Source organism: Crassostrea angulata, chromosome 10 (genome assembly GCF_025612915.1).
Source record: "Crassostrea angulata isolate pt1a10 chromosome 10, ASM2561291v2, whole genome shotgun sequence".
NCBI lineage: Eukaryota > Metazoa > Mollusca > Bivalvia > Ostreida > Ostreidae > Magallana > Magallana angulata.
This window is the reverse complement of record NC_069120.1, coordinates 48,975,539-48,994,672: the sequence shown is the minus strand read 5'-3', so window position 1 is coordinate 48,994,672 and position 19,134 is coordinate 48,975,539. Positions and strand designations below refer to the sequence as shown.

General features: G+C 34.6%; 1 protein-coding gene across 10 annotated transcripts in view; it reads left to right on the top strand.

The window, feature by feature from the left end:
- The first annotated feature begins 61 nt into the window (after window positions 1-61).
- The window catches only part of LOC128166839 (dystrobrevin beta-like), a 49,676-nt gene continuing 30,603 nt past the window's right edge, over window positions 62-19,134 (top strand). For 2 of the 10 annotated variants that reach the window (XM_052832249.1, XM_052832248.1), the window contains exons 1-7: window positions 905-2,661; window positions 10,787-10,891; window positions 11,810-11,890; window positions 13,188-13,401; window positions 14,928-15,013; window positions 16,556-16,707; window positions 19,008-19,116. In XM_052832249.1, the coding sequence (XP_052688209.1) occupies window positions 2,238-2,661; window positions 10,787-10,891; window positions 11,810-11,890; window positions 13,188-13,401; window positions 14,928-15,013; window positions 16,556-16,707; window positions 19,008-19,116 (1,171 nt within the window). In that variant the 5' untranslated portion in view covers window positions 905-2,237. Of the gene's footprint in view, window positions 310-903; window positions 2,662-2,687; window positions 3,962-6,513; window positions 7,392-8,294; window positions 8,404-8,552; window positions 10,317-10,786; window positions 10,892-11,809; window positions 11,891-13,187; window positions 13,402-14,927; window positions 15,014-16,555; window positions 16,708-19,007; window positions 19,117-19,134 lie in introns of those variants that run through there. The other 8 variants (XM_052832255.1, XM_052832254.1, XM_052832253.1 and 5 more) reach the window with 8 other exon arrangements.

Below are 19,134 nucleotides of genomic sequence, written 5' to 3'. Positions count from 1 at the left end.
AAGTGTTTTCAGTATATCGTTCGAAAAATATTCGGATGAAAAGTGTTTTCTTACAATTTCAAACGTTTTTCGTTTATATTTTTGAATAGTAACATGTAAAGTGGCTGATAAGTTATCTAAACAAAATTTAGGATGCCAAATTTTATAATGTATAAGCCATGCTGAGCTTCGCGCCATGAGTCAGTGATAAAACTCCGAGGATTCCCGAATGTGCAGGCTGGGGTAAGGATGGTGCTGAGAAGCTGACAGAAGACAAAAAACTGAAAAAACCTTGAACAAGTGAAATGGAATCAACTACGTTTTATAGGGGTATAAGTAATATTGATGCACATTTATTATTATCACGTTTAGCAACATTTTGGAGCGAAGTCGAGCATGAAAATGAAAGTAGCGAAACTTTACATACTATAAAGTACTCAGGTACTGTATTCATGAAGTGATGAACATTGATTCGCTTGTAATAGTCTGTTAGAAGGATGGATTTTAACGTAACCCTAATTATTCAATGGTTTCTACCATAACAGTTAAAATGGTGTGAACATGCTATAAATAATATAAGAAAATTGATGGGAAATTCAAAAAGATGTTGGTATGCAGTATGATCAGAGACATAAATAACATAATATCTTATTTATGTCTCTGGTATGATGGATAAGATAATTATATCAGTGACGTATAACAAGTCACCAATTATATATATATATATATATATATATATATATATATATATATATATATATATATATATATATATATATATATATATATATATATATATATATATATATATATATATATATATATATATATATATATATATATATATATATATATATATATATATATATATATATATATATATATATATATATATATATATATTCGATCAATCCAAAATTTAAAAATAAAATTTTAAAGTAAGACTCGTTCTCAGATAAGGAGTAAATGGATGGACAAACTTTTCTTTATACTCTGTCCAAAGTTTTTGCTTCCTCTACTTTTTGCTCAATATCTTGATAAAATTTTATAAATACCTTTTTACCCAAAACTACATCAATTCACTAGAATGAAAAAAGAGTAGATTATCTGTTCCAAAACACTCTCTCTACCGCTTCAGGTTTCAATACATAACCAAAAATAGAAAGTCTAAGGGAATTTTGCATTAATAAGCTCTGACACAGTTATTTTTTGTTCAAGGAACCAAACTTTCTGCAGACTTTAATGCTAGAAATCCCACACAGTTAAGTCCCATGCATATAAAGAGTTAAATATCATTGGCATTTGTATGGATTGAGATGGGAATATGGATACCCCTTGATGATTCTATGGAGAATTAACCTCCATTTGCTTCAAAGCACCAATGCTAATATTGTAGAGTGTTTGATGAAACAGAACTTGTGATGAATTGTATAGATGACTATCACAGGGGGACGTGTTGAGTATATACAGAGCCTGATATCATGGCACTATGGCATTAACCCATTAACAGAATGTCAAATTACTCAATAGGGGTAAGAAACTGGCATAAAGTTAGCATATAGAAGCATTAAAAAGACACAGGTTTTAATTCATTGACCAATGAAATGAGAAGACATCTATCAGTTATTACCGGTAGTGTTGATGAGAGCTGAAACAATCAATTGTTACAACAGAAAAGAATTGACTAGAAGTCTGAATGGCACAGTATGAATTAAAACAGATAAAGAGCTGAATGATATAATGATTATTTGCCATATGTCAATTCATTGTGAAGAGGAATATATTTAATATGCAGGATGGAGATTATATAGGATAATGTCTAGGACTAAAGAAGTATGAGTGGAAGATAAAATACTGTGGCGAAACTTGTTTTATCAGAAACTTCAATGCTCAGTAGTGTCTGCATCCTTCATGTGTAAGGTAATTGCTGGAGCAATTCAAAAAGAAATGTGAAGATTTAGGATTTGTCTTTTCAATAAAAGCCATTAGTGATAATCTATGGGAAAAGACGTGGCTTAATAAAGAGCTTTAGACTGTGTGCTTAGAATTAAAAAAGAGGTTTATTAGACCACAGCGTTTACGGACGGGGAGATACCCGAGACTTATTATCTAACGGTAAGGTAGAAGCCACAGGAGGAATGAAGTACAAAGGACATTTCAGGGGAAAATATTGATGTAGAGTGTAATGACTTGGAAAACAACACGAAACCTGGTGTATGTGCTGAGTTATAAAACAAGACTGTCGCAATGATGCAACAATGGAGAAAGAAATTTCAGAGGAATTGTTAAAGTCGGAAGAAAATGAAAGGCTCCCAGATGAAGAGGGCAGAGTGTCTAACAAGTACATACCATCGAGGCAGAAATCTTTTGTGCACAATGTGAGAAAATCCAGATATCATAGACTCAGCAAAGAAGACAGGGTAGGGGGAAAGTCCAAATCTTGCTGCCTGTGCTGTGTGGCTAACCAGGATCAGAGCCTGGAAGAGAGCCACCCAGTGAAATCTCTAGATGGTGAACAGGAGACTTCAGTTGTTTCAGGGAGAGATTCTGTTGCAAATGACCATCAAAAAGATGCTAGACTTCAAGTGGAGAAGAGGGAAGGGGAGGACTCATGTGATTGGGACGCCCCAGTAGGAAATGGAAATAAGGCTACAGTCGTGCAGACATCTAATACAGACCAAGGTCAGATCCTAAGGAGGACAAGGTTTTATTTTTAAGGGTTTAGATGTTGCTTATTACTATTCATAATTATAATGCATATTAATTAAATGGTGCTGATGGCATCTTTTTTAGATATAGATAAACAGCAGTCAAGCAGGATTTGATCAGAGTTGTATAATTGATGTTTTAGCTCAGTCAAATTAAGATACATTACTGTACATACAATCTTTCTATGTGTATTGGTTACATGACAGTATGGTTTACATGACAGAATTATAACAAATGAGAGAAAAAAAACCCAATGTGCCACTTGTTTTTATTACTTATACATGTTTAAATGCAGAATTATTTTTGCATTCTGTATAAGAATCAACTCTAGCATAACTCTACAGTAAAAATAGCTAACCTACAAAATTCTGTATAATTTCATTTATCACATGTATTTTTCATTAGGGTTACTCTTTTCAGGCCAGTATATCAGTAACGCATCCATGTGTGTAGTGCTGATTACTATGTTGGCCTCTTCCTATAATTTCTCTTGATCTATACGAGTGTTGCACGAAATGATAGCGTTAACTAGAGATTATCTGTGAGATATTGATCTGAGAGTCAATTCTCCAGTGACTTTCTCTTGTTTTTAATAATCAATATGCAATCATCTTTGCATGCCAGCCTCTGAAAACACAGAAATTTAACCCGTTTAAGGTACTCAATAATTCACTTCTTAATGCAGAACGGTGTCAATGCCTGAATAAATTATGTGAGTACAAGGGACTGTTGATTTTACGTACCTGTGGGTAGGTGCTGGTCGTCAGGCACCCCGATCAATACCCCTCTCACAGTGAGAGCCCAGCTGTCCTATAATCGCTTGTGTACTCCGATCAAGATGTATCGGCACAATTACCGCAGGCTCAGTGCGGGTGCGAGTTTTCCCAGACTGCTTCTGTGATTCACTGGTGGTTGTGTATTATAGCCTGTAAGGGAGGTAACTCGAATTGATTCTTTCGCTGCTATTTTGATGTTTTCCTGAGTGAGTGACGGCTGCATTGGTTGATTAAATGATGGAAAGGCAGATACTTTCACCATCATTACGATAAAAATGAGGGACAATTGTGCCTGCAGATTGTGGATGGAACAGTGGTTCTTTAATGAGATATAGTGATTGGAGCAGAGCATGAGTGGAATAGTTATAGTACATGTATCAGCATATTGAGCCGAGTGCTTAGTGTTTGACACAGAGGAAGCATGGAGGTACTGGCTTACAATCAGACAAAGTTTGCCTCTGTGATTCAGAATATTAACCAGGAACTTCATGATAAAGGTGAGAGCGAATTCTCTGCATAGAGTTTACTGCATTGTACAGGTATTGTTCCTGATTATGTAAACATGATCACCAAAATGGTTTCCAGCTGACCAGCATTTTAATTACCGGTAAATCTGTATGCGAAGTATGTATACAACCCTCAATGATTTGCTGTATATGTGTTGTAGGGTCCAAATAGTGTCAGTTTAATACTGGTTCATACTGTGGATCTGCCTCTAACAGTATATGCAATACAAATTAAGGTGCATGGTCAGGGTATACAGTGTACATGAATGTAGCAGTCTGTACCGGTACCTAATGGCTAGCTCTACTCTGTCCATGGATACATCACTTTGCTCACTTTAAGTTCATATTTATATTATACCAGGCCATCTTGCATTTAATATTAAAGAAAGGCAGCAGTCATAATGAATTGTAAGATTAGATAAAACAAATAGTATATATAGCCTCAATAAAATTCAATATCCAGATACTTATCACGATATTGTAACACTAAAATTTGATGATCTAACAGGTAGTGCATCTATTACATCATGTATAAAACCTTCTGTTGGTCATTCCTAAATTGAGTCCTAAATGAATTTTTTTATGCAAGTCCTAAGATTTTTTTTTTTCGCAGTGACAATTCCATATCTTTAGTTTAATACGTTAAAATGTTCAGGAGCTAAAATATTGAACAAAATCTTTTTTTAGAAATGAACTTTTATTTTTAAAAAATATTTTGATCGAAAAGTGCAATATGTACTGGCTGTCTACAATTAAGTGTTACAATGTAATTGCTTCATTTGGATGGACTTTACAGTTGAGGCAGTTAAGAGACAATGATAAATAATCAATGCGATTGTGTCAACAGACTAGAAACGGCAGCTATTAGCTTGGCATCCATATAGAAAATATTACCTAATATTGACTAACGTTTTATACTTTGCAAGTTGAGCAACATGTATATTTATGATGTTCACAGAATCCATCAGAATATATTATACAGTCTCTCTTGGTATCCCCACAATGCAAAGCTTTTTAGGTTATGTCTCATTGATCAACATTTCTATTTCAAATTTAATGCCGAGGATTATGCTGAAAATAAATTCCTAACAAGTGTTGCTTAATTAAAAACCTAATGTTTAGTCCAACCGACCATATTGACTCAGGCCTTATTTAATTATGACCTTCTGTCACATTTGTCAATTACCCGGTTTTTCTACCCAAGATTTTTTTGTTATATTTAACCTACCTTAAGTGACCCCCTGTCTATTGTGAAATGCATTTTAAACTTAGAATCATCTCAGATCTTTTGAATCAGATGTGTTAACAACTTTGACTCTTGATATATAGGTAGGCCTATGAGTTTAATTGTTCTGCATACGTTATTATACCCCCTTTCAAAGAAGGGAGGGCACATTACTCTGCTGCTGTCCGTCTGTCTCTCTGTCGGTCGGTCCACCAACAGTTTCCGTTCATTTTCTTTGCAGAGGATGCATATGTTGAAACGAAATTTGGTATACAGGTTTATCATAATAATATCTAAGTCAAGTTAGATATTGGGCATGATTGAGCATTTTTTGACAGAGTTATGCCCCTTGGAGATAGAAAAATTCCAATTACTTGCAGTTTCCGTTCATTTTCTTTGCAGATATTTCTAACAGAGGGGTGCATAAGTGTTTCACAAACATCTCTTGTTTTCCTTTTCTTAGCTGATCATGCAGTCTAATCTGTTATTTTAAACCAACGTGCTTATTAGGCTTTATTTTGTCTCATTTAAGAAGCCCGTATGCCAAAAGAAATTAATTATACATGTTATACTTGCAGTTTAAACAGTGAAAGGAGCTCGAGGGACAATTTTGTACCATTTTTGGCAGATTTTGTTCTGAAGCTAATGGAATGTTATGCAGGAACTGAAAACTAGATAAATGTAATTACATTGGAGCTTTAATTACAGTATTGTAAAAAAAGATATATTGATCCTAAGATAGAGTATCAAACCGCTGGTCGAGAATTTATAAATTTATTAGCATTACAGTGGGAGAATGTAGACTTTACTGTAGCTGTTTCCTGGGATGATCCAAGCTCTGTGTTAAAATATTTATTGCTGATTTATTTCCAATAAGTATCACTCTGTAAACGAACAGAACTTCACTGATCACGTAACAGAACAATGTGCAAATCTTCCAGTGAATGAGAAATATTTTTTTTATTGAGGCTGGGACATCAGTCAATCACTGAATATAGACCAGGCATGGATCCAAATATTTTTTCTTTTTTGGGGGAATGGGGGAACCATCTGAAAAACAGCCTTTGGGTTGCCATACTTCTTCCTCCATCGAAGGTCAATGGCAGTTCTTAATGTAATATTTATACAAAGATTTGATTTATATAGAGTTAAGTCACTTATAAAAGTTTCTAGTCATCATTATTTTGTAGAAATGGAATAGCAATGAATTTTGAATAAAGTTTATTCACCCCCCCCCCCTTGAACCTTTTTTTGTCATTTTCAAGTCAAATGACTGCTTATAAGAGTTCCATATCTCTAAGAAATATATATGTTTGAGCTTGTATGAGAAACTTTTTCAAAAGGTGTAGGGACTCGATCATCCTTAGTTAATCTACAAATTGGACTGTTGTCTTATTTTAATTAAGATAAAGCTGACCCTCATTTACTCTATGTTTAAGTATAAGAAATAACTGGCTTCAATGTACCGGTATATATACATGTACTTCTTTCGTTTATCTTTCATGGGATGGACATATCATTTTTCCTGGGGGCCATACATCTGAGGAATTCACCGATTTTAGGGAATATTTTCCCAATACTGTGCTGTGCAAAGCCATTATCTGTAACCAATGGATGGCTGAGAGTAATTGATATGAACAGTTTTCAAAAACAATTTAAAGTCTAAAAAGCAAAACCACAAAAATTGCTGATGAGTTGATATTACAAGCATTTCTGTCATGACAACCATGTTTATTTTTTTGGTATACATTGTATAAGAAATGATTGCAGTCTAGAGGGATTCTGTTTTACAGTGCTGCGATTTGCACCAGAGGGTTCAGAATTAACTTTCTTGGTTTTTAATGGTATTTAGTCATGCATTATAGTGCAGTAAGTGTTACTGTTGCAGTGTCTATTTGGGGCCCATAGAAATTGATTCAACAGAAGAAAGGTGATAATTTTTTTTTATTAGCTTTTACGTGTACGTCTCCTCAGAAGCTCTTTTCTCCACAAATTGATTATCTCATTGTCTATGTTTTGTTTTCATTTTGAATGGTTACACGAGTTGTCCACGTTCCGTTTTAAAGCACTGACTGTTTGCAGAGTTATGTTTTGGGCTTTTGCAAACTGAGTTTAGAGTAGCATTCCGTCAATAATGTCTGTAGAGGAGTTCCATTAGCATGCAGGGAGTAAGAAGGGTGCACTTCCAATGTTATGGTGAGTTTCGGCAGTACTTGTATAACTAGGTTTTATTAGTTTAATAGGTCCCTTTTGTTTTGGTAATGGCATTTGTTTATGTTCCTTGTTTGTAAAGGGTTTGGTCAATAAGAAGATATTGAAGTTTTGCAAAAGGATATGTGCTGATCATTATTATGTGTCTGTAGTGAATTTTTTCGGCATCAGAAATTGATGTTTTGCATGGAGTAGTGTTTTATTGTCATAACCTTTGGTTTGCAAAACATTTATTGGTGGAGACACTGACAAAATCTATATACTGTCCATGATATTTCAATGACATTTGTTATGATGCAATATGCTGGTCCCTAACGCTTGGATAGGTACTGAATGTAAATCAGTTATGTAATCGATAATGGTTGGAAAGATTTTATTTCCTGGTACATCTGATGTAAATATGGATAATTTTATGGGCTACTAATTTATTTATTTTTACTGAAGAGTTTTAATGGTGACAAGTTTTATGCAAGAAAAAAAAAACATCAAACATGAATACCATTTACTTTTATCAGGAATAAGCTTCTACACTGTTTTGATGGACAAATATTTTCATAAAATTCATTTACCTTGCAAATATTTCCACAAGAACATTATATTTGTTTATGTGTATGTACGTCATGTATGATGACATGCATGATTATTCTCTCACAAGTATTATATAGTTATTGATAAGGCATTTGGAAATTAATAATGCCGGTAAAAGTATACGATTTATTTTAAACTTGTTATTTCTGATTGATTTTGAGGTATACCTGTATATGTGATGTTGAGAGTGGGAAAATGTTGTTGTGGTTTTTTATATGTTTAATTCTCACTGAGCTGTTCTAATCATTTCTATTCTCTTATACATATATTAATGAATATGTGGACAATATATAATTTCAGTGAAGACTCCAGGTTGTTCCTTGTTTTTGTTATTGAAGGCATTCAGTACAGAGCTATAAGATCTCGGCAATAACTTACTGCTATGGATGCCTAGTTTCTCTTTGAAGAGGTATTTAGATAAAACAGTTTCTCTTTTGAATTATGGTTATATTGATTATAACCCAAGAATAAACTTGACTGACCTTCAATGGTTTCATTTCATATTGATGGGCCAATGACCATGCTTTATTTTTTCTTCATGCATTTTGGTCTTCTTTGTACATATAGTTTTAATATTTGAAACCATACAGTTTTCTGCATTTTTAATAATTCATCAGGGTCCTTTATAAGATAATCTAGAAGCTGGAAGGAAAAGTGTCAGGATCTCTGCTATTAAAACATAATACATGTATATAATCACAAATCATGCTCGGTTCTCTGTTTCTGATGTGGTCTGTCAATCAACAATAAATGCCTGTCAGACTAACACTGAATCTGATCAATAAGGGATACAGGAATGATCTTCAGATACAGCACTAATTCTTCTGGTGGCACTGGTAGGTGACAGTATCAATATGTTTTTTTGGAATGAGCTCCACATAGCTATTGATCCCCCACCTAGCGGGGTCGGACTTGAACATTCAGCGGCCGTGACAGGGACACGAAATTGTCTGGCAGTGTTTATGTATATACGAAAGAATTACCGCACAGAGTGGGAGAGATGTTCTTCTCTGATAATCAATATGTGTACTGTATGTCACACCACTGGGTCTTTGTTTTCCTCCCAAACCTGCCTGATAGAAATAAAGAACTGATATTATATGTTGTCTCAGATCAGATGTGTAACTGCCTAACTGTCATTGATGGCAAAACACAGGGATCGAGTACTCCGCTTTTTCAAGTTATATCATTGGCCATTGGAGAAACAGAGAGAGATGTATATATGAAATTTTACATCAATTTTTGAGTTAATGTCTGAAGATCTTAAATCTTCTTGGTACCAAATACCGGGTAAAAGGGAAAAATTCAATACATCTAGATCTATCTCAAATAGCTATTAATCTAGAAATTACAAGAAAAAGAAAGAGGGCTATATAATCCCCTTTCTTATTATACTTTAAAGAAAAAAATTGTGTAAGAAGGTAATTCAATTTTTAGGCATTAAAATGTCAAATATTAGTTGATTAAAATGGGCTTATTCGAAAATTTTAAGAATTCATGAACTTCTAGGTCCTACATCCCTTGAGCCCACATCAAGGCTTTGCTTTGGATCAATTTGGAGTCTTAAGGCAACTGTTAGTCCTAGGCCTCCTGCTTAATTATATGACACATCAAACTTATGTACCCGGTAGGACTATGCTGGGCCACTGCAAATGTTGACAACTTCCATTTTCCAATGATTTTGTAAAGCAGTATAAGAACTCCCCCTTGGTTCTTCTTTTGTCTGAACAAAAGAAGAGAGAACTGTTTGTGATTACTTTGTTTTTACACTAACATTGATCTTCGGAGTTTCAATACTCTGTAGAGAAATCCTCTGTCTTTTGACATCAGTTATTTGCTAAAGTCATCAACTGTCCAAATTATGGTTGAAGAAATAAAATTAATTCAAATTTGAAGTAAAAACTAAAACTCTTCTCCGAAGCCTCATCTCCATTGATTTCATCTCTCTTTTCCCCACCAAAATGATTCCAAATCGTATTTTAATTGAATGGGAGGGAAAAAAATGAAGTGCAAAGACAAATCTGTTATTGAGGCTGCATGGACCACTTGACAGCATTATGAATTCCCCAGTGTCATGGCTGATTTCAAAGAGGCCAGATCAAGGTAGGATTCTGTCACTAGACATGTATGAGTCATCTTCTACGAGCAGGAGAGGAATCAGATTGAAGCCTCTCCACACTCCGGTGCTTGTTAACACCACAGTCCGGATTTTATAAGATACTTACCTCGATTTGTGGTTCATCATGTTGGAGAATTTTTTTTCATTCAGCTGGTTCGTGTTTCATTCAGAAATGTGGACATGTTTTAACCAAGCGTGGAATTGTAAGTGGGTTTTGATCGTTGGAAGTTTGTCTCATTGCTGAGAGAGTTCTGTTGGAAATGCTTCATTGAACTGATGACTAAGTAAAACCATCAAATGATGAAGCAATGTGTGATAAACCATGTTAATGGAGGGACTGCACTGACAGATGAATTTAATATTCATCCCTTAACTTTGAAAAATTCATTTTGACAAATAGGATACGTGTATCATTGGCATTTTAATGCAACATTTAACATTTTTCAAAACACTAATGTGTTTAAAGAAAAATTTGCAATTGATTTTCAAATTTTGAAGTTGCATTCATTTAATGAAATTTAACCTTGAGGTAATGTGTCTAAATGTAGTTTACCAATATTGAATTTTATCATCCAGTTGGGTTTTGTGCTCAGGTGGCTCATCACATATTTATTACCTTTACCTTTTGTAGCTGCTAATCATGTCTGTAAATTACTTATTTTTTTTTTTCCAGGTTATGTTCATGGGAAGAATATCGATAATGAAAACCAACTGCTTGAGGATATAAGTCCGACCACCAAGTCAGTCCGCGACTCCAAAACACTCCTCACGGAAATGAGTAAGTCGCTGAAAAGAGCTGACATAATCTCTGTTTAATTAATCAATTGATCAGTGTGCAACCCTGAATTCTAAATCCGAACTAGGTTAGTGATGTTATCCTTAAATTTCTTGGGAATTTGGTACTCATTGGAGTGATTGGTGACTAGCTTTTTCAGAATAAATACTGAGGGGTTTCTGAATCAATCTGTCTGTCAGTAATTATTTAGTTATCCCCCACACAAAATGTGTAAAGCAGCAAATTGATCTGTCTGTGACTCAGAAATCTTCCTCACAAAAGGGCTCAAATGCAGAATCAGTGTTTTGTCTATATTAAGCCATTAGTCACTCATGTCTGTCCTTTTTTTTTGATGTCGACCTGAAATTTCTTCAATGAAATAGATATTTGTTATTGCAATAAAGCAGATTTTTTTAAAGTTAGAGATGGTAATTGATAAGTCTTTTTTGAAGTCCATATGAAAAAAAATGTTGAATGCAGTTTGGTCAGAAACAAACTACTTTTTGATTAATTTTATTGCCCTCCAAAATTCCTAAATTATTGAGCAATTATGTGTTTACACCTCCAGTAGTACTCTCTTATAATTGGAAGCCATTCTTCAGATGCCATTTCAGAGAAAAATATTCTCACCAAATTATGCCTTTTGTAAGTCATGATTTATGGGTATTTTCCTGCAAGGAATTAACTTGGACTCCATCAACTCAGCGTTGGAACATTATCACAGAAACAATTATTTAGGAATTTATTTTTTTATTTGGAATAAAACCTTCATCGAGGATTTTGTGATTGAATGAAGCTTTTATTCTCATGCAATAGGACATGACAGAAGAGATTGATTGAGTATTCCTCGCATGTAAAACAGTTTCCTTTTTTGTTGGGAGAAGCTGAATTTGATATTGGTTTTATTTTATTCTGTTTTAGGGGCTCAGAACTTTGATGTCATCAGGTTTGCCACCTATCGAACAGCTTGTAAATTGAGATTCATTCAGAAAAAAACCAACTGTGAGTATTGCACTAAGAACTGGATAAAATAACAAAGTTCTGGGAATCTTATCTACTGGATTTACTTTGTTGTATCTGTAATTTATTCTATCTATTATGATAAAATTTATAAACATACACTGTATACAGGGTTATTTTCGCCCAGTGTTATTTTTGCCCTTCTTAAATTTTATTTGTTTTGTCCTGTCTTGAATTAGCCCAGAGATTGTTGTGTTCATATAATTAGAGATGATATATGGGACTTAAGAATCTGCCCAGTCTAAAATTTGACAACGTGGGCAAAAGGGGCAAAAATAAAACTGGGTGAATATTTTCCCGTATTTAGTATGTACCAGGTAGAAAACAAATTTGCAATATTTAAGGAATAAGGAATCATTCTTTGACTATTATGAGGTGATAATTTCGGTCGGGGCGTGGTCAAATCCAATAAAGCTAATTTATTAAAACATTAAATATGCCTATAAAAGTACATATTCAATACAAAATATTCATTTATAAGAGAACTGTAGTTTTCAGACTGTAAATTGCAGAAGAAGGAACTTTTTAAGATTCTAATAACTAGATATGTCAAATTGAGACAAATTTTCAATTAATACATTGCTAATTTATAATTACCGGTATTTAAGGTGGGTTTTCAATGCTTAAAACATTTTTTTTGGCAGTTGAAAGAAGTGCCCAATTATATAATGTATTGTAGTGATACAGCAATGTTCAGGCCCCGCCGTCACCAACTTTCCTCAAGTCGATACTCAGCCTCAAATCTGAGGTTTGACCTCAAATTTATGCACTTTTCTTTACAGGGTTTGAGTTGAGGAATGAGTTGAGGGATTTAAAAATTTTGGTGACGGTGGAACCTGTTTCCAAGGACTTCACTTTAAATGATCTCTTTAAAATAACAATTTATTGAAATTAACATTTAAGAAAAATGAAGACAATTTGATATTTTTTTTTACTAATACTTTATGGATAAATTAACCTTCATTCACTATACACATGTACTAGTAATTTTTAAAGGTTTGAATCCCTCAAACAAGATTCATCACAAACTTTTTTGAAGCACAAAAACACTTCATAGAGAAGTGCAAAGAATGCACAACTCTGATTCAGAGTTTGTTACATGTGATGAGTACCGTATATAAATTAAGAAAAAGGGAAAAAAAGTTATTTGGCTGTAAAAGTGAATTTCTTATAAGCATTTTTGCTACAGGCAAGTTTTAATGTCAACCAATTAAAATTTTTTTAATGCTCATCAAAATTTATGTTAAATCTTGATGATTTCATTCTTGTTTGATTTCAGTATCCCTGGTCGACATTTGGAACATCATCGAGTCTTTCAGAGAGAATGGACTGAACACATTGGAGCCAGACTCCGAGTTGAACTCATCTCGCGTGGAGGCCATCATCTCTAGCCTGTTCTGTAACCTCAATAAACGTCTTCCATCCACACAGCAAGTCCATGCCGACCAATGTGTGAACATGTTACAACACTGGATTATATCAGCCTATGACAGGTGCGGGATAGTAATGGATTATCTTTTTTAAACCTGGAAGGTGATGTAAAGAAGATTTAGTAAGGAAAAATTGAGAAGTCTATGTAAAAAGAAGTTTAGTGTAGGTGGGGAGAGATCTTTGTAGAAAAGTTTTATGGAAGACGATAAGAGATTTTTGCATGTAGGGAAAGCTTTGTGGGTAGGAAAAGGTTTCTGTATATGGTGAAAGGTCGGTGTAGGGAAGTCTGCGTAGAAAAGGGAAGGTTTGCATACAGAAGTCTGCACATGTAGGAAAAAGTCTGTCTAGAGAAGTTTATGAAGGAAGAAAGAATTTGTGTAGAGAAGTTTGTGTTGGTATGGAGATGTGTAAGTGGGTAGGGAGAAGTCGGCACAGAGAAATTGTGTAGGAAGGAGATCTTTGTATAAACATAGAGATCTGTGTATTCCTGAAGGAGTTGTCTGTATAAAGAAATTTGTTGAAGAAGGGTAATGTCTTTGTAGTGAAATTTGTTTAGGGAGAAAGAAGTATGTGTAGAGAAGTGTGTGTTAGTAAAGATGAGATAAATGAAGTGAAGTTAATGTCTGTAAAAAAAAGTTAGTGTAGGAAGGGAGTTGTACTCGGAGAAGTGCATGGAGATATGTGTACTGGTAAATAGGTTTATGGAGGCAAGAGGAGGTCTTGGTAGAGAAATATTTGTAGATTTGGAAGTTTTTGTAGATAGGGATATGCCTGTGAAGAAGGGTTTGAGTTGTGTAGATAGAAGATCTTGATTAATTATTGAAGTAGGGAGATGGTGGTGTAGATTGTTTAGTTAAGATATCAAGATGTTTGACTAGGGAGGATATTGTTATGTGAAATGTACAGTTTTGGAAGAAAGGGTTGGGGTGTATAAGGTTTGGTTGTGAGGATTTTGGAATATGGTGAAGTTTGATTCACTCTTTGTGTATCTAGGGTCAAATTGTGTGTAAAAGGAATTTTCATGATTTGATTATTTTCATTAGTTTTTACTTGCTGCAGTTTCATTTTTTGACCAAATAAAAATATGATTACAGATGTATTAGCTTCAGAAATGGGTGTTATATCATGTCAGGATAATCTGGAAATTTAAAGTTTGCCAATGAATCGGCAATAGACAGAGGGTCGGATGTGGAAATAGCCCCCCCCTCCCCCCCAATAAAAAATGTTTTATTCAAATTTTCATGGATGGACCTACTTGCCCATCAAATAGTTAATGCTGTAGAAGTGTAATGTCTGAGGCATCTGTATAGTTTTAAATTACCGGAAATTTATAATTGAACAAAAAATTACAATAGGAGTAATGCTGTTTGTCTCTCCAGTTAAATTGCATTATCATGTAATATTAATGAAAGAGACCCAAAATGGACCATTTATTCATTTCTCTCACAAAAATTTGGTTGAGATTATTTTGATTTGCTGTTTAACATTATTGTGGAAAACAAATATCTAGTATGAAGAGTGAATTAAGATAAATTTCAGCAATGTTATAAGAAGAGACCTTATTGAATTTTTGATGTATTAATTTCAGAGAAGGTTATGGCAGAATGAGTGTGTTTTCCCTGAAGGTGGCCCTTTCTCACATGTGCTCAGGGAAACTGATGGACAAGCTGAGATGTAAGTACATGTGCAACAGTTGATAGGGACCAACTCCTGTTCATTAAGGGGCTCCTGTGGATCATCAACATGTAGATATTTCTTATTTTCTAATAACAAAAATAAAGCATAGTAAAGTCAGCCATTTTGGTTATGGTGTACTGTTAGAGTTCTGATATACCCATGGTTCCGGTGTGAGACTACAAGTAGAACAGTACATAGACCTTCCCCCAGTCTCTGCCTACCAATAAATCATTACACAACACATATACCACCCCTCTGTCAGGGGATTGCTATGGTTATTCTAATTACTGGGGAAAAATCAATAGTATTTTCATTTTTGTTTTTTATAAAAGACAGATATATAACTCCTTGCACATTATAGCAAATTTCCATGGTCCTTTATCTAGATTTAAAAGAGTTTGATGCACCTGCAGTTAAATATCAATACCATAGCTTATATATTTACCTCAGATATATACTGAACATTCTTACACCTCTGCCTTTAATTTGGGGGCAGGGATAAGGGGCTCCTTTGCTTGTTATTGTTCTTGTTTTAGATCAGCTATACTTTGTCCCAAACACTTCAACTAGTATGCTTTGATGAAAGGTCAAGGTTACCCCTAAATTATGTGCTATGGCCTTGACTCCATGTAACATCTTATTCATCGAGGCCATATATGCTGTGTTCCCCATGAATGTAATTATTTAAACAATAAAATGCTTTCGTTGGGGATTCATTCGGGATATGAAGGTAGCGACATTGCAAGAAAAAATACATAACCCGCTAACGCGGGTTATGTAATTTTTTTCTGCAATGATCGCTACCTTCATAACCCGCATGAATTATCAAAGAAAGCATTTTATTATTTATATTAACATCTTTCTTTTAACTAATTAATAAATTGATTATCATATGAAAACTTAGTAAAATTCACTTAATTACTGTTAATGTACATAAGTACGTTAGCTAAAAGAAACAGCCAAATCGTCTCCTGTGAGACTTTGTGTCTGATATCATCATGATTATTTTGTGCAGTCCGTGTTTTTTCTTAGGTTGCTGGTGGCTTCGACCAATCGATAAACAGGGCGTGTCCATTTTATTCCTGTCAGTATCTTGTCAGTTTCAGTCGTTGTAGATTTCGACCAATCGATAAACGGGGCGTGTAGATTTCAGTCTGGCTGTTTCTATAGAGCTATGAATTAACTATATGTTTTGCGTAAGAAATAGAGGAAATAATACTTAGTAGATGTAAATATAATGCTGTACAAGTGTGATCTGCCTTGAATGACATTGAGCTTTGGTCATTTGTGCAAGTTCAAGGTCACTATAAGAAAAGTGGTGCATCCACTACTTTCCACAATACCTGTATTTTTTTACAATTTTAAATGTAACTATATACATGAACATGTAATACATTATGTAGATTTCAAAACATGCAAAAAAAATCTCAACAACAAATTTCAGTGTTGGTACGTAATCATTATAATCTTTCAAAAATTACCTGTCACAATAGTGAATTCAATCTCAACAGTGGTAATATTTTCTGTTCCATGTTTCAGACATCTTCACACAGATCTCGGACTCGAGTGGTCACATGATCTGGTCTCGATTTGAGGACTACCTCCACGCCCTCCTTGCCCTCCCTGCCGCTGTGTTTGAGGGACCTTCCTTTGGATACAATGAAACCGCCCCCAAAAGCTGCTTTGACAAAGTAATATAAATCTCTCTCTCTCTCTCTCTCTCTCTCTCTCTCTCTCTCTCTCTCTCTCTCTCTCTCTCATGATCTGTCACTCATGACAATTTGTCCATTTCTCTTTCTCTGTTTTCAGAAACAACATGTAATAACCATACCAATAATTGGATGTTTCAGTTCTTGTTTAATCAGTTTTATAAAATGAAATTGTGTAATGGGGTTAGAGAGTACTATGCAATAATTCCACTAACAATTTTCTCCACACTTTATTTATAGCATGAAGGATAAATTTCCCTTGATGGTTCTAGTAAGCTTTGTATTGAACTTGGTTAGTGCTTTTGCCTAAGGATCCTTGCATGTCTCGCTGAGTGCAAGCTTCGTATTATTGTAGGCAGTCATACATTTTTTATCCAATAAATGTAGATGTTTTGTCTAATCTTATCTGAAAAACCAGTAGGTTAATTCTACTTTAAGGCCTTCTGGGGAGTAAGCAGATCTATAAAGCTTTGGTATTGACATTAAATCTACCTATAAAGCTTTTGGAATTGCCTTATAACATCTATATTTACTTGATCACTGTCAATATTGGAGCTGTTTGTCATACAGCAATAGGTCAAGTTGTATGTTTGTTGTTGTTGGGGGGGGGGGGGGGGATTCTGTGTGTGTATGGGGGATGTCTAATGACCTTGTACCTGGAGCCTCAACTAACCCCCTCCTTCCCTCCCCACTCTTAGAATGGACATTGATTTTGTGATCAATCCCCAGTAGGCTGCCAATTAAGTGTGATCTCTGTGTATCTAGTATTGATTGGACATCTCTCTTAGTTATGGGATACCAGGGGCAATAACTCCTACAGAAGCTTGTTCATGAATGTGCCACATTTCTGTGCTTTCTCCTTTTTCCTCCATGATGGTCGTTACATTGATTTTGATTCTCATTATATCCCGACCAAATGCACTCATGAGGAACAAGATTATGGGATAAATGAGGAGAATGATTAAATTATATGCACGTGTTAACCTTAATCTAAATCCTCAGCCCCTGAGATAGAAATATTCCCAATAAGAAAAGCTTAGAAAACTTCAGTATGATGAAAAATGAATAAAAAAAGAATGAAAATAATATGAAAGAAAACGTCAATCAATTTTGAACATATCTGTTGGAAGCAAAAATTTTATCACAAAGTATCTTTTAGAAAAATGTATGACAAAATAGTTGCTTCATTTCTTTTAGTTAATTTCTGTAAATTCTAGGAAAAAAAGTAGAAGGAGAAGCTTGGAGAAAAATGATTAAGTAATTATCCATCCATAAAAGGTACATTATCCTCCTATTCCCTGTAATCTTGTTCCTTGTTTCCGTAATCCTATAGCTGGAGTTTTTTGAGCAAGTAAGTGGTATTATACAAGCTTGAGAGAAGCCTTCCTTACCCTCGGCAGCTTTGAAGAGGAATTATCTGATTATTGGCTTTGATTGATGTTTTATTGCGGAATAAAAGTGTTGTTGACTAAGAGTTATGAATAATTAAAACTGATTTATCTTTTTATCGAAACTTGTTGGTGCCTGCTTAAAAGATCAGAGAGAAGAGAAGCCCAGATCAATGACAAACAAACAGTTTCAGCTTAATATCTCTGCTTCCAGTGTTTGGTCAGCCATTACCTGAGTCAATTCAATATTCATGCATGTTGTAATTACACACAGATCTTGATTAGCTCTCTCATGTGTAATGAAGGGTCTCGGTTTTCTCTCATTATACCTCTCACTTCAGAAGGTAATTCTGATTCATCTGCATAATTTTCATCAGTTTAAAGCAATTAATTCGCAATTTTGAAATTTGGTGCGGATGAAACTGCCATGGGTGAGGAATTTTGCGAGAAATTTTCACTAGAAAATGATATCATTAGTTCATTTATAACCATTGTGTAGTGTTACTCATCACTTGATTCAGCAAAGGTTTTGTCTTTTCAATGCTAGGCCTTGTCACATTACTGTGGTAGTGTTACTTTACAATGGTTCGGTAATTCATCTTCATTCTTCCTGCCATTATAATGAGTTGTCTTCCTTGGCTCTCTGGTCTCAAGACAAATCCTTGGGTTGCTGTTTATCATGTGTCTTTACATTTTTTTTTTTTGCTCTGGCTTTTTTTTTTTAATGTGGGGAATGAGTTGTTTTTTTTTGGGGGGGGGGGGGGGTCAATTTAAAATGTTGGGAAGCATATTCAAAACACTTCTAAATATATATATCTAATAACTTTTAAAGTGTCATAAAGTGTACAGATATTACAGGGTCTTTAAGCTCTTCTCTCTCTTTGTTTCTGACAGAATGCTCCGGTCAATGTGAACGACTTTCTGAATGTGATGATGGCGGACCCTGGACCACAGTGTCTGATGTGGTTCCCTATACTCAGCAGGATGCCACAGGTCGAAAATGGTCAGTAATAACCCAATC